Consider the following 12,825-nt stretch of genomic DNA (forward strand, 5'->3'; position numbering starts at 1 on the left):
ATCAGGTACAAGTTTTCCCCATCATTTCATTTGTTTAAACCAACTAGCTATCATTTGCAGCATGTCACAGTGGCTCTGGAGCCAGACTTTCAGGGTTGGATCCTGGTAGAGAGCTATACAATCTATGACTAATTTTCTTATTTTATAAGAAGGGAATAATCATTTGATCTACTTCATAGAGTTGTCTGTGAGGCTTAAGTGTGTAAAGCACTTAAAGCAGTGCCTGGCATGTAGCAAATACTAGACAAATGATAGCTCCTTTTCAGCTATTCACAATATAGATAATGTGCTCATCTCTTATTCATTATGTGTTGCTGTCATTTCTGATCACAAATAGAGATGACTAACAGTGTTCATTAATCTTAAGAAGGGTTGTAATATTTTTTCATGTTTACTTAATCAGTGACAGCAGTATAACTTTTTGAATGCTTGCACTCTCTTCAGCTTCTAAATACATCTAATATTTTTGACCAAGTGATATACCACTAGCATATAATGTTAGACTGAAAACACTTTAGCTCAGAATGAAGAATGATGCCCTCACGTTGCTGAAACGAGACATTGAAATGTTGAAAATGCAAAATCTGTTTTTGTTGTAGATGATTTTTTATTTTTTTTATGGTCTGTGTTATATTTTACATAGTCCCAAAGTTGTTGATTGCATAGGAGGGTGAAATACTAAAAATGTATTGGCTGGGATAATAGAATAACATTTAGAGTCAAGACCTTTCTGGTGAATGCCACCCTATGCCCTGGGAATCATCTTTAGCCTGAAAGAACCATTTATAAAACTGGGGATATTTCTGGGTCCTACTCATACTTTGCTTTGAAATAGCCAAATAACCTTCAGTTTGATTAAACCATATGAAATTGCTGATTCTTGATTTTTTTTTTTAACATCAAAAAAGTAATTTCATATGGCTTAACCTAATAAAAGCACTGTGAACCTGGTACATTCACCTGGCAACTAGATTTTGGCCGCAAAGTCTTGTTTAAGGTCTCAAGTGCTAAATGATAGTATTTCTTCCTTAATTTACTAGGTGTTGTGGAATATTTAAGCAATGGAGGAGTAGCTGACAACCATAAAGACTTCAAGGAGCTAAGGTACAATGAGTGTCTTATGAACTTCAGCTGCAATGGAAAGAATGGAAGCTCAGAAGGGAGAATCACACATGGCTTCCAACTGAAGAGCGCTTATGAAAATAACTTGATGCCTTACACCAATTACACCTTTGATTTCAAAGTGAGTGATAGTTGAAAGTATTTTAAATATAAATATGTGATAAGAAAGGTATATATGATTTATGCTTAATTGCATAATCTTTAGGAATTTTTAAATTCTCAGACTATCTTGGCTAAGTATGCACCTAAATGTAAGGTGGTTTGTTAGGTTTTGTCAGTTATTTTTGACTTGAGGATATCTTATTTATCTTTAAGTTTTCCAGGTTTCTTTGGGCAGTGGGGTTAGAGAGGATTATATGTAGGGTCAGTTTTACACCCATGTAGCCATGCTAAAATATTCCAAGACAGTAAAACACTCCAGCTTAATAAAAGGAAAAGAAAGGTATTTTTGGAAATAAGAAAAAAACTCAGATGGCTCATTGTACAAGACCAATTGTTCTTTTAGAAAGATGGATTGTAGTAGTTTTCTGTAGTTAAGCCCTTTCCTTTTGGTAATTTTCTCATCACCCTATCTCCATGTAGCTCTTCCATTGTACCTGTTTGATTTTTCTGACATTTCAGGCATGTATACTAAAATCTTATACTGTGCTGAAAAAAACAACAACATAGATGCTAGAAAGTAGTTTGGTAAGAATCCTATGGGGAATTTAACAGAATACCAAAGGAAATTTATGAAATGGGCTCTTGTACATCTCTAATAATCTTTTCATTTTCAGTGCTTGTCAGCTCTTTTCTAAGAAACAATAGGAAGAGGAAATAAAATTCATATGCTGATATTATTAGCTTTTGTAATCATGAAGTAGAAAAAAGTTGCTTAGGAGTTGAATCTTAGTACTTTTGCTGTTAGAGCAGATAATACTATCCAGCAATAGTGGATTTTGTTCAGATCACTCGAATGCAGTGATATGCTAGTAAATATTTAAAAGCCAGCTTCCTGAGAAAAAGAAGCCCCAATGTGTTTGCTGATTTTTGTGGTATAATCACTCTCACTGTAGTAGATTTCAAGCTCCCAACATAATACCTTTGAACGCAGAGTAGGGATAAAGTGCTAAGAAGCAGGCACTAGCTGACTCGTGCACACCATTGCTCTTGTGTAAGCTTAAAGGAAAATCTCTAGATTTAATGATTCATAGTTTACTATAGGTTAATTCCTATCCTTGTGACTATAGTGACACACACACACACAGTTGATATATCTCTGCCAGCACAACCCCAGAAAACTTAAAATAAAGTTCCCCCAAATGAGTGTTCAGTAATTTTCCAACTCATTTTGGGTGTGTAGGTAAAAAGACCAAATCATTTCTGCCTGATCTAGCCTTTTATGAACTTTTTCCTTGTCCATAAAGTAAAAATTTTAGAAACAACGTTTAGGATATAACTCTAAGCCGTATTCCTCAATCATCTGATTTGTTTTAAAATCCTCATTGATGTTTCTTCAAAAGGTCTTACATGTGTTAATGATAGAATCAAAAATCTTATCAAACCATTTACATTGTCCAAAGAAGTACAGTTAAAGAACCAGAGTGTGCATTGTTATGGATTTATAAGATAAGATGAGAAAAAAAGACAAAGTTATAAAGAGGCATATGTGAGAAGATAATTATGCTGGCTGGCTTGATAGATGGATGGGATAGGAAAGATGTCCAGAGAACAAACTAAAGGTATACCTGACTAGTCAGAATTAAGGTTTTAGTCCACATAACAGACAGTGACCTTTTCAATCTTAAAGAAAGCAAATTTTATGTAATTAGTGCTATTCCAATATTGTGAGCAGTTGTAAAAAAGGATAGATAACATCAGATATAAAAATGTCATGTGATTAGCATTAACTACAGATGCAAATGCAGTATCTTGCCATTGAACAAAGGAGTATTGTTTTGTTTACTTAGCATTTGTTTACTTTCCTGATCCTTGAATAAGTTAGAAATGTAGAAAGGTGGTTTTTAGAACTCAGGATTCATTGAATCTGGAGCTGATTTGGACTGAACCAAAGGTAAGCAGTTTGGAGAATTACTTGCATACTAGGTGTCTTAGTGACTTTGGGCTACTGTTAACAGAATACCATAGACTGTCTGATTTATACAACAATAGAAATTTATTTCTCACGGTGTTGGGTTGCTTAAGGTACAAGATCAGGGTGCCAGCGTGGTCAGGTTTTAATGAGAGCCCTCTTCTGGATCGCAGACAGCTGTATGACAGAGATCGAGAGCATTCTCTGGGGTCTCTTTTATAGAGCACTAACCACATTCATGAAGATTCTACTTTCTTGACCTAATCACCTTCTAGGTGGGCTTCCTAATATCACATTAGGGATTAGGATTTCAACATATGAATTTGGGAGGCACACAATCATTCAGTCCATAACACCAGATAAACTGAATAAATGGCTTAATTCAAATTGCTGCTGCGGTGCCTCCTGCCACCCCCCTCCCCGCCCCACCCAAAATCTAAAGGTGTGCCTGAACCATTTAATGAAAAGAGGAAGGACAGTTCTCCTGCTATGTCAAGTAATAAATCTTATCAAAAGTGTTTTGATAAGAGCTTTTACTCTGTTATAGCAATCCAAGAAAATAATTACAAGTGATGCTTCCAATTAAATACATCTTACCTTCTGGAGTATTTAACATTTTCATTGGGGCTTATGCAGAGGATTCTAACTCTACCAGCTAATGTACATAATGACATTAAATATCACTGCAGAAGTGCACATTAACCAAAGTGAAGGAATAATACCTCATACTAATGTCGTTTCTTGACTCTTTGGACTTGGAGTATTAATGGCAGAAAGTCCTCCCGTGGATTCAAGCAGGTTCCTTAATTTGTGGTAAAGTAAGGTTAAGGTATCTAATTTGAATAAGGCCCTCTCCCTCAGAAGAAGAATTGCTTTTGTTATTTTGGTCTTGGTCATGTCAAAATCAATGGACTAAGGTAATTGTTTCAAAATTTCATGACATTTTTTTTGTTGTTAAATGTTATTCCACTTCACTTTGATACCATATAAAATATTATCTGGAACTCATTGTATGAATAGGTACTTCCAGATCTGTAAATATCAGACTCAGACTCGTTTAATGTGAGTAGGAAGAAAATTTGACTTTACCCTCTTGCATACACACCTTGGGTGGGGCAGTAAAAGCACAATAGTTTTGAAACTTACTGATTACATGAACTCTGAGGGGTACAGCTGAAAACAGAAGACTCCTTGCTGGAAAAAAAAATGTGTGTGTGTGTATTTATATTTTAAGGTATCGTTATGCAGCAAGGAATCCAGAATTTAGAGTATACCAGGATTTGTGAAAAAAGAGTATTCTAAACTAAAAGACAGATTAGAGCAATTAACTGTGTGTAGAATGTCTGGGAAAGCTGAACTAGGATTAGTAAATCTGAAAACATGCTTTACCATGGCGTCATTAGATGTTTTTGGATATCTTAATGTGCAAAGAATTGAAAATAATGCCAATTATCATTAAAAGAATTCATTTCAGTCATACCTTTTTATTAACTATGTGTATGTATAAATCTTTTTCTGTTTATTTAACTGTTAGAGTTAGTGCAGTTTCTATAATGTTTATAGTGATATATTAGATTTTACTAACGCAAGCAAGCCAATTTTAAAGATGCCTAGATGTAATTTGGTGTGCTTAGCCTCTCAGTTTGCTTACTGCTTATACACAATTGCAAGACTTTTTGATTCTAATAGGTCACTCTGTTTCCTATTAGCCACCTTTATTTCATGTAATACCCATTGAAGACTTTAGCCTTTTTTTGATCCATTGTCAAGGCAACCAGAAATAAAGGTTACTTGGGAATTTTGGCTTTTACAAATTATAGATTGTTCTTTATATATCTTGAGGTTTTCTTTTTTCTAAGCAACTATTTTTCTTTTTTTTCCCAATCCCCAATCTCTTTCCAGGGTGTGATTGACTACATTTTCTATTCCAAGACTCATATGAACGTGCTTGGTGTCCTGGGGCCTTTAGATCCTCAATGGCTGGTTGAGAACAACATCACTGGGTGTCCACACCCACACATCCCTTCAGACCACTTCTCACTGTTAACACAACTTGAACTCCACCCTCCACTCCTGCCTCTTGTCAATGGTGTTCACTTGCCTAATAGGAGGTAGTGGAGTACTGCCCCGCAAAGACGGGGATTTGTTGCTATGGACCTGTACAGTTGTAAATCAAAGTATGTAGGAGTGAAGTATGGCCATCCTTAAGCTGCTTCTTCAGGTTTCTTTCATTATGTGTTTGCTATAAGATTTTGTACATTTTTGTGCATATTGGTATCATTTGGCACTAGGGCTGGAACCAAAGTATTACTCTTTCCAAAATTTTAATTTACCATGTTTTTAAATTGGACCTTTTTCATATTATATTAGCAGTCAGTGTTCATAATTGATACATCACCAATTTGAGGCCCAATAAAAGTGTATTTAGTTTCAAATGAGCCATTTTCATAAAAGGCAATTTTTAAAAACTATGTAAAATTTTAAATGAAATGATAGCATGCCTTGTTGGAAAACTTTCTTGAATTTCTGTTTTCCATTATAACAAACTGATTTTTGGCTCCCCAAGTCATTTGCACATTTACAAAGCACTTAAATTTGCTAGCTCTGTACATAAACTATTATATAGCTTCTAGCCACAATAAGAAAATTGAGAAATTAAAGATGGTTGTACAATATGCTTTCAAAATCAAGCTTTTAACAGCACATGACAGTTTGTTGGGCAAACACTGGTTGTTTTTTTTTTGTTTTTGTTTTTGTTTTTGAGGAATCATTCTATATTTTGTTCCCCTGTTAGATATGTATAATCTTATTGGAAGTCTTAATTCTAAGCCTGTCTCTCCAGTTCATTTATAGGGAAACAGTGGGTAATTTCTACTGCCACATACCTTGAAAAAAGAATTTGGTACATTTAGGATGCCCACAAAATTAGTGTCCAGTATTTTTCATTATTCCTATCCACATTTTTCTGCCTGGTTGCGCTGGAAAAACAGATAGTATGTGATCTATGTCATTTTTGCTGTTATACTTAAATGTTAAAAAAAAATAACTACTGAATGAAAAGACCCTGATCAAAATTTTAGGAGGGGAAAGCTATACAGATATTTCGTGTGTTTCCCAAAGTAGGTCAAGAGGCTGTTGGTTTTGGCTTTTTGAGGTGACAATGGAAAGGATTTGGGGGAGCGAGAGAACAGGGAGTAGTTGAAAACCTTGCATCATTTTTCCTGACTCTAGTTGCCAAATGGCCATAATATGCTTTTAATCTTTGTTTCCGTCGTCTGTCAGGGTTAAATTAAGAAGCTACTGGTTTATTCCCAACTGTTAATGCTCTAGATATGTTGGAATCCTTTTTTTGCCCAGGAGGGTCCAGTTGAAAATCTGTGACTCAGGGGGCAGTGAAGGTAATATTGTTTTCTGGGGGAAAAATTGGTTGGCTACTTGATGTTAATTATGGCACAGTAACAGGAAAAGGTTGTGTCTGTGTTTTTAAGTTTTTCTTTATTCTGCTTTTTTGCTGCTATAAGAGTTTTCTGAAATTTATATTTTAAACTTTTCATGCACTTTACTGTTTCTAGTCTCAAAATGTGATATTTTTAATAAATGAGAAATTTTCCATTATGTGAATGAAATTTTAAAAGAAGATAGCCTATATTTGTGTCTCACTAATATATAAAATACAGGTCAAATTTAAATTATTTAATTAGTTTTACATATGTACAATTTGTCTCCTCTTTCAAACCTGACATCTTAGGCTGTTTTATTAGTCTTGAATGACGCTTTTCCTTTGGTCATTTTATACTAATTTCTTCTGTAGTAAATGAATCAGGCTAAATAATATAATATTTCCCCCAAAGGGAAATTTTAGTGGATGAGGGTGGTGGGATGATGTAATATCATATATGGGATTGCATCAGAAGATTTCTGTGAAGCCTAAGGTCCCTTTTAAAAGTGCCTAATGATGAGGCATTGTTTGTCATCTATTATAATTGCAATGTCATTGTAGTTGAGTGAAGTTCGATATGAATAAAATATTCTTTTAAAAATGTTAGAGAACCAGAATAAACACACACAAAGAAACAACCCTAAAGATGACAGATTTTCCTCAGTGTGCAGGTATCCCTTCTTATATACCTCAAGCATTCAACATCTAGCCATGCAAATTGATTACCTGAAGCATAGTACTGGAAAGTAGAATAGCATGAAAAACTTAATTTTGTGGACATTACCTTTTTTTGTAATCAGCTACTGTATGTTTTTTTTTTTTTTTTTTTTTTTGGTTTTGTTTTGTTTTAGGTGGGTTTTCTGCTCTGGAGGTATCTGCACTTACAAAACATTTTCCTCCTTTCATATACGCATGTTAATTAGCAATGTGAGCAATATTTCCTACCATACTTCACTCCCAATATTTTTTGAGATGTTTGTATAAAATGGAATTTAAAGTTCACTTATGATTGTATATGAACCACAGAGGAGCCCATTTATTAATAAAAACTTTTTTAATAGTTTAATGTAGAGGGAAAAATAAAAATAATTGGGAAACATTGTAAACAGTTTAAGTTTATTTTGTGTATTATCGAGGCACTCTGTTGCAGGAAGGTGTGTAATTGGGTTCTCTCTGCTTCCAAATGCACTCTTTCGAACCATTCATTATCCTGTGTATTTTTAATGTGGTTTTAGTAAATGTTGGTAGTAGCTCTGTTGAAGTAGGTAACTGTGTTATGGTTTGGGTAGCACACACACTCTTGGGGCATGGTAACCCAAATTTCATGTGCACGGTTTCCCTTTAGCCCACTGCCCAAATTTCACACACCCTTCACTCTTTGTTCCCTTTGTGAAAGGAGTGGTATCTGTTTTGAGCTGCCAATTCAGATGATCAGAAATGCTGCTCTCCTCAGTATTGTTAAAACACATGCCATTTGGAACTTTGGCAGTGAAAAGCGAAAAGGAAGAGGTGAATGACATATGGTATATAGTCAATGAAAGTAAAATATTTATGCTCATAAACTTTCTAGTTCTCAGAATTATTTAATAAGCTTTATGCCATGGGGCTGCTGCATATTTTATCTGAAGATAAAAAGAAAATTTGGGCATTTTTAGATTGTGATAATCTTTTTTCGTTTTGTTTTACTGTTAAATATGATTTATGATGTTTAAGAACTGGAGTGTTCTTTAAATTTGTTAAAAACAGTGTTGTTTGAGGAAGGGAAAACTGCACTGTTTGCCATTACAACAGTCATGCAAATGCATGTCAAGTTACCCATTCTCTCAGGCATCAGTATCCGCCTCATAGCTTTACACACTTCGATGGGGAATATTGCAGCATCCTCAGGACTGACATCTGGGAAAGGCTCAGATCCACTTACTGCTCCTTGCTTGTTAACTTTGTTTTAAAATATTGTGCCTGGTGTCAACTTTTAAGCAACAGCACTGCCTAAACGCAAGCAGAGAACAGAATCCCAGCACCATTCTATAGGCAACTTTTTAGAATTCAGATATAGTAAATCTGTTCAAGATTTATGATGTTTTATGTAAAAAAAAAAATTTTGTACAATGTAGCTGAATATTTTTGTTTCATTTCTTTGATGTAAGACGTGTGAACGTTTGTTTGAATATCACATGTTAAAGTCAGGTATGGCACAATGGGTTCTGAGACCAGCTTTCCCCCCTCCCATTTGCCTTGTTCCAAGCTCTTTGTTTTCAAATTACTTTTCTGATATTAATAGGCAAATATTTAATTTTACTAATAAGCATCCTTTGTGAATGTATTAAAGAAGCCACTGTGTTTTAGTGTTGTAGTTTGCAGAAATATAAAGCTTGGTTCCTAATTTGTTCCTATTCTTTGGTGTCTTAAAGTTGTATGTTAAATCACAGAAAAATTTCACAAGGGAGAAAGTTGAAAGATATCTAAGGTTCATATCACTTGATTCTGTGGTAGGTTACATTAGTTTTGAGGATGTGGCACATTAAAACTGGAACATGGACAAACAAATTGTGTTCCATTTTAAAATTGTATCTTATAAATATATATTGTTAAAAGGGTGAAAAATTAAGTTTGTATTTGTGAGAGTTTCTCAAAATCACTAATGCCATTTATAATTTCATATTAAATAGCAAGGAGTAGAGAAAGCACAAGAAAAAATTGGTTAAATGTGTTTTTTGATGGAACCAGAGACATATAGTTCATCATTCCTAATCCAAGGCTAGATTTTCTAGCAATAAAAATTGACAGTCTCAGTACTTTTTTATTTCTAAGGTCTTATATTCTGAGGTTCTGAGGGATTTTAATAGCTTTGTAAAATGCACTGACTGATCAATAGCTTCAGTCACAGAAAACATCTGTTTCAGATAGCCTTTGGCAGGCCATAAGAATAATGGTTTTATAGCAGGCAAAGACTTTATGGCACGTTTTCAAAATAGTGCTCATCTCTACTTACATTTTGCCAGAAATGTGAATTCTCACATTTGTAGTCTTTTTCTCTCCCACCTGCTCTCCCCTTTTTTAAAAAAATTACCTTTCTTGACTGTGTAGATTTGTTTAACCTTTTTCTTCAGAATTGTGTCATGTTTGTAGAACTCCTAATTATAGGTAGTCAAATTAACTAGGGAAATTAGAATATTTTTCTAAGCCATAACCTTCAACTAAAGATTTGAAATTGTACACACATACGAGAACTTTTATACTTAGGGTTGCTTTGGGTGATTTAAATTTTTTTAACAGCATCATGGTCACCAAATTTGAATTCAAACATAAGTAAATTAGTACAATATTTAACCTGACCTATTTACCAAAGTTGTAATATGTTTCAAAACAGGATGCCAAGAGCATTTTTTATTTTATGGAATCATCTGCAAATCTTTATAAGCTTAAGTGTAAAAAGAAAAAAAGAAAAATCCCTTATACCTATATTGTATGGTGTTCTGAACAAGATCCACAGAAAGAAGAGGAGGGGAGACCAACATTTCTTTTTAAGAGGTGGTGAAAGCATATACGCTTCTTGTTTTAAGCAAATACCTTTATGTAAGTCTTTCTCTTAAATCCTACAGCAAAACACACACACACACACACACACACAACAAGAACAAAAACAAAAACAAAAAAAACGGAGACACCAGGAAAAGCAAGCTTTATTAACCTAGTTAATAATTTCTTTTGGCATAGGTGTGTTTGGTTAGACCTGGGTTATTCTTGTAACCAAAGGAAAACAGCATCTTGAGGTTTATTCAACAAACATTATGCCATTGAAATAATGGAAATTTTTAAGTAAAATAGTTTTTACTTTCAAAACATAACGAAATAAGGACATATCTGCCTATTAAATGTTAATTTTATGGCATATAGTATAAACTCAGCATTGAACTGAAATTAGAAGTTGTGTCATGAGAAACATCACATTATGAAAAGAGTTTTCAAATGCCAAGTGATATGACTTTTGGCATGGTACATTCAGCTTTCAGAAACTTTCAGAAGGCATAATTTGGAGCCTATTAGTAATTTTTTTAATAACAGTCTCCCCAAATTTAGATAATTTCCCTGTTTGTATGCCTGTCGCTTTTAACTCTGAAACATAAGAATCATGGTAGCCCTCTCAGAAGTGGTCCTTTCTTGCTCATTTCAGTTTTGTGTTAATATCTAATCACTGATATATGACTATATTTTCTTTCAAGCTATCTATGGTTATGTGTACCACATTTGTTTAAGTAGTTAACTCACACAATTGGCTCAGCATTGATGTGTCAAACAATGGCTTGCTTTTTATGGAACAGGCTTAGTTTCCTGCTACTTGTTTCAATCTTGATGCAGTAAGTGATGCAGTAGTTTGGGTGTGTATTTATTCAGAAACTGTACTGTTCTTTCTCTGTGCTTAACTTGCTAAAAATATATTCCCTTACCTGTGAAATTCCTGAGCGGTGCTTTGCCGACTTTTTTGAGGGGGAGGGTTGGGAGGTTGGATGGCTGTGTTACTGAACACTGGATCTGGAATTGTTCAGTGTTGTGAGTGGCAAATTTTTTAAACACCAGCAGCACTGAGAAGTGCACTATGGGCATTCGTACAGTTGTCCAAATGCAAGCAATTCTTTCATCTAGGAGAAGCTGAGAAATTGGAGTACTTGGAATATTTTGAGGAGGATGAACATTTCAGCTTTGGTTTTCGTTGTCTTTGAAGTGGGATGGTATGGACAGAGGTTTTGTTTTGTTTTTTTAAGAGAAAGAGTATATGTACCTTTTCTCTCTGAAAGTGCCAGAGAGTTGGTCAAATTCACCATGGATTGATTTGTATTGTCTATTGTGATTTCTGTCAACTATAAAACAAGTGCCAACTCATTGTCCATGAGATGACCTACTCTTCCACTCAATTTACCATTTGAATAGGGAAGGGTTATTTATTTTCAGTACTTGGCATTAAATGCATTGTTTTGCATACATTTGAGTCATTCTGTGGCCTATAAAGTGTTTTTGTAACTAACTAAATGGTTGGAAAGCAAAGCACATGAGTTTAAAACAGAGCAAGATGTTTTGGTAAGTTTTATCCCTCAATACTTTATCGTTTTTATTGATACTATTCCAAAACAAATTTTACTGTTTTAGGTTGTGTATTTACTTTGCTTTTGTTTTAAGAAAAAGTCTAGCGCTAAATCAATTTGTTATTGTGTACTAATAATCAGTTTAAAATCTAAGATTTTCATTTTTTTAAATTAGAAGATTTAATGAAGTGCCATGTAAATGTAGCTTAGTAGTATTTAATGTTTAATAGACTGGTTCTGTGGTGTTCTAATCATTTGACACTCTGTCATCCCTGGAGAAAGTGTTTCTACTCTTACTGAACGCATTCTCTGACAAAATCACCAGCTGCTTTATTTTTCTATTTATTACAGTTAAACAATTGATGAGGTCTGAATCTTGACCAAACTGCTCAGCTGAGATGTTTTTCACACTAGACACTGTACAAAATATGCGTGCAAAAGGACACAGTTGGGTGGTAGTATTTTTTCATTAATGTGAACATTGACTAAACAAAGCAGTTCTGCCTTTTAAATCTTGTGGCAGCTCGGAAGGGAGGTGCTTAAGAACCTAAACTACTATGTCAGCTGACAAAATACTTTTTTCCATTTTGGAGATTGGGTACTGCTCACACATGATGTATAGGGCTAAATATATGCTTGTTTTCTTGCACCTGTGTACTTCCCTTTCCTTCCCCTGTAGGCAATAAATGGCCATTTTGCAACTGCATACCTTTGTCTTGGTTTTTTACTCTTCATGGGTGCAGTACATCTCTTACAAAGTGAAGTAGGGAGAGCCAAGGTAATTGAGGCACAAAACATACAAATTCATGCTGCATTTTTTTGGTTACAGACTATATTACTAGTTAAACAATACTTTAGATTCAGAGGCTAGTCGTAATTATGAGACTGACTTTGGCTGAAGAAATCTGAGTAGAAAGACATGAGTCACTTCTGAGTGGGGCTTTACAAGCCAGTGTGCAATTTGCCATATTCCCCTTTCTTGCCTTGGTGATCAGGGAAAGCATATATTGAGATCAAACCTCTCATCCTATATCCTTGAGTGACTTTGATGAACAGAGCTCCCCTGCTGGCCTCCATAGGACATGTAGTGTGAGTGAGAAACAACTGCTAAA

General features: G+C 34.5%; 1 protein-coding gene across 4 annotated transcripts in view; it reads left to right on the plus strand.

Annotated features, from left to right (window-relative positions):
• The window catches only part of CNOT6L (CCR4-NOT transcription complex subunit 6 like), a 98,290-nt gene extending 85,871 nt beyond the window's left edge, over positions 1 to 12,419 (plus strand). For all 4 annotated transcript variants that reach the window (XM_016154416.2, XM_016154417.2, XM_016154415.2 and 1 more), the window contains 2 exons: positions 1,041 to 1,243; positions 5,096 to 12,419. In XM_016154416.2, coding sequence (XP_016009902.1) covers positions 1,041 to 1,243; positions 5,096 to 5,308 — 416 coding nt within the window. In that variant the 3' untranslated portion in view covers positions 5,309 to 12,419. The remainder of the gene's footprint in view (positions 1 to 1,040; positions 1,244 to 5,095) is intronic.
• Positions 12,420 to 12,825: the final 406 nt, after the last annotated feature.

The sequence above is a fragment of the Rousettus aegyptiacus genome, unplaced genomic scaffold (genome assembly GCF_014176215.1).
Source record: "Rousettus aegyptiacus isolate mRouAeg1 unplaced genomic scaffold, mRouAeg1.p scaffold_m13_p_10, whole genome shotgun sequence".
Lineage (NCBI taxonomy): Eukaryota > Metazoa > Chordata > Mammalia > Chiroptera > Pteropodidae > Rousettus > Rousettus aegyptiacus.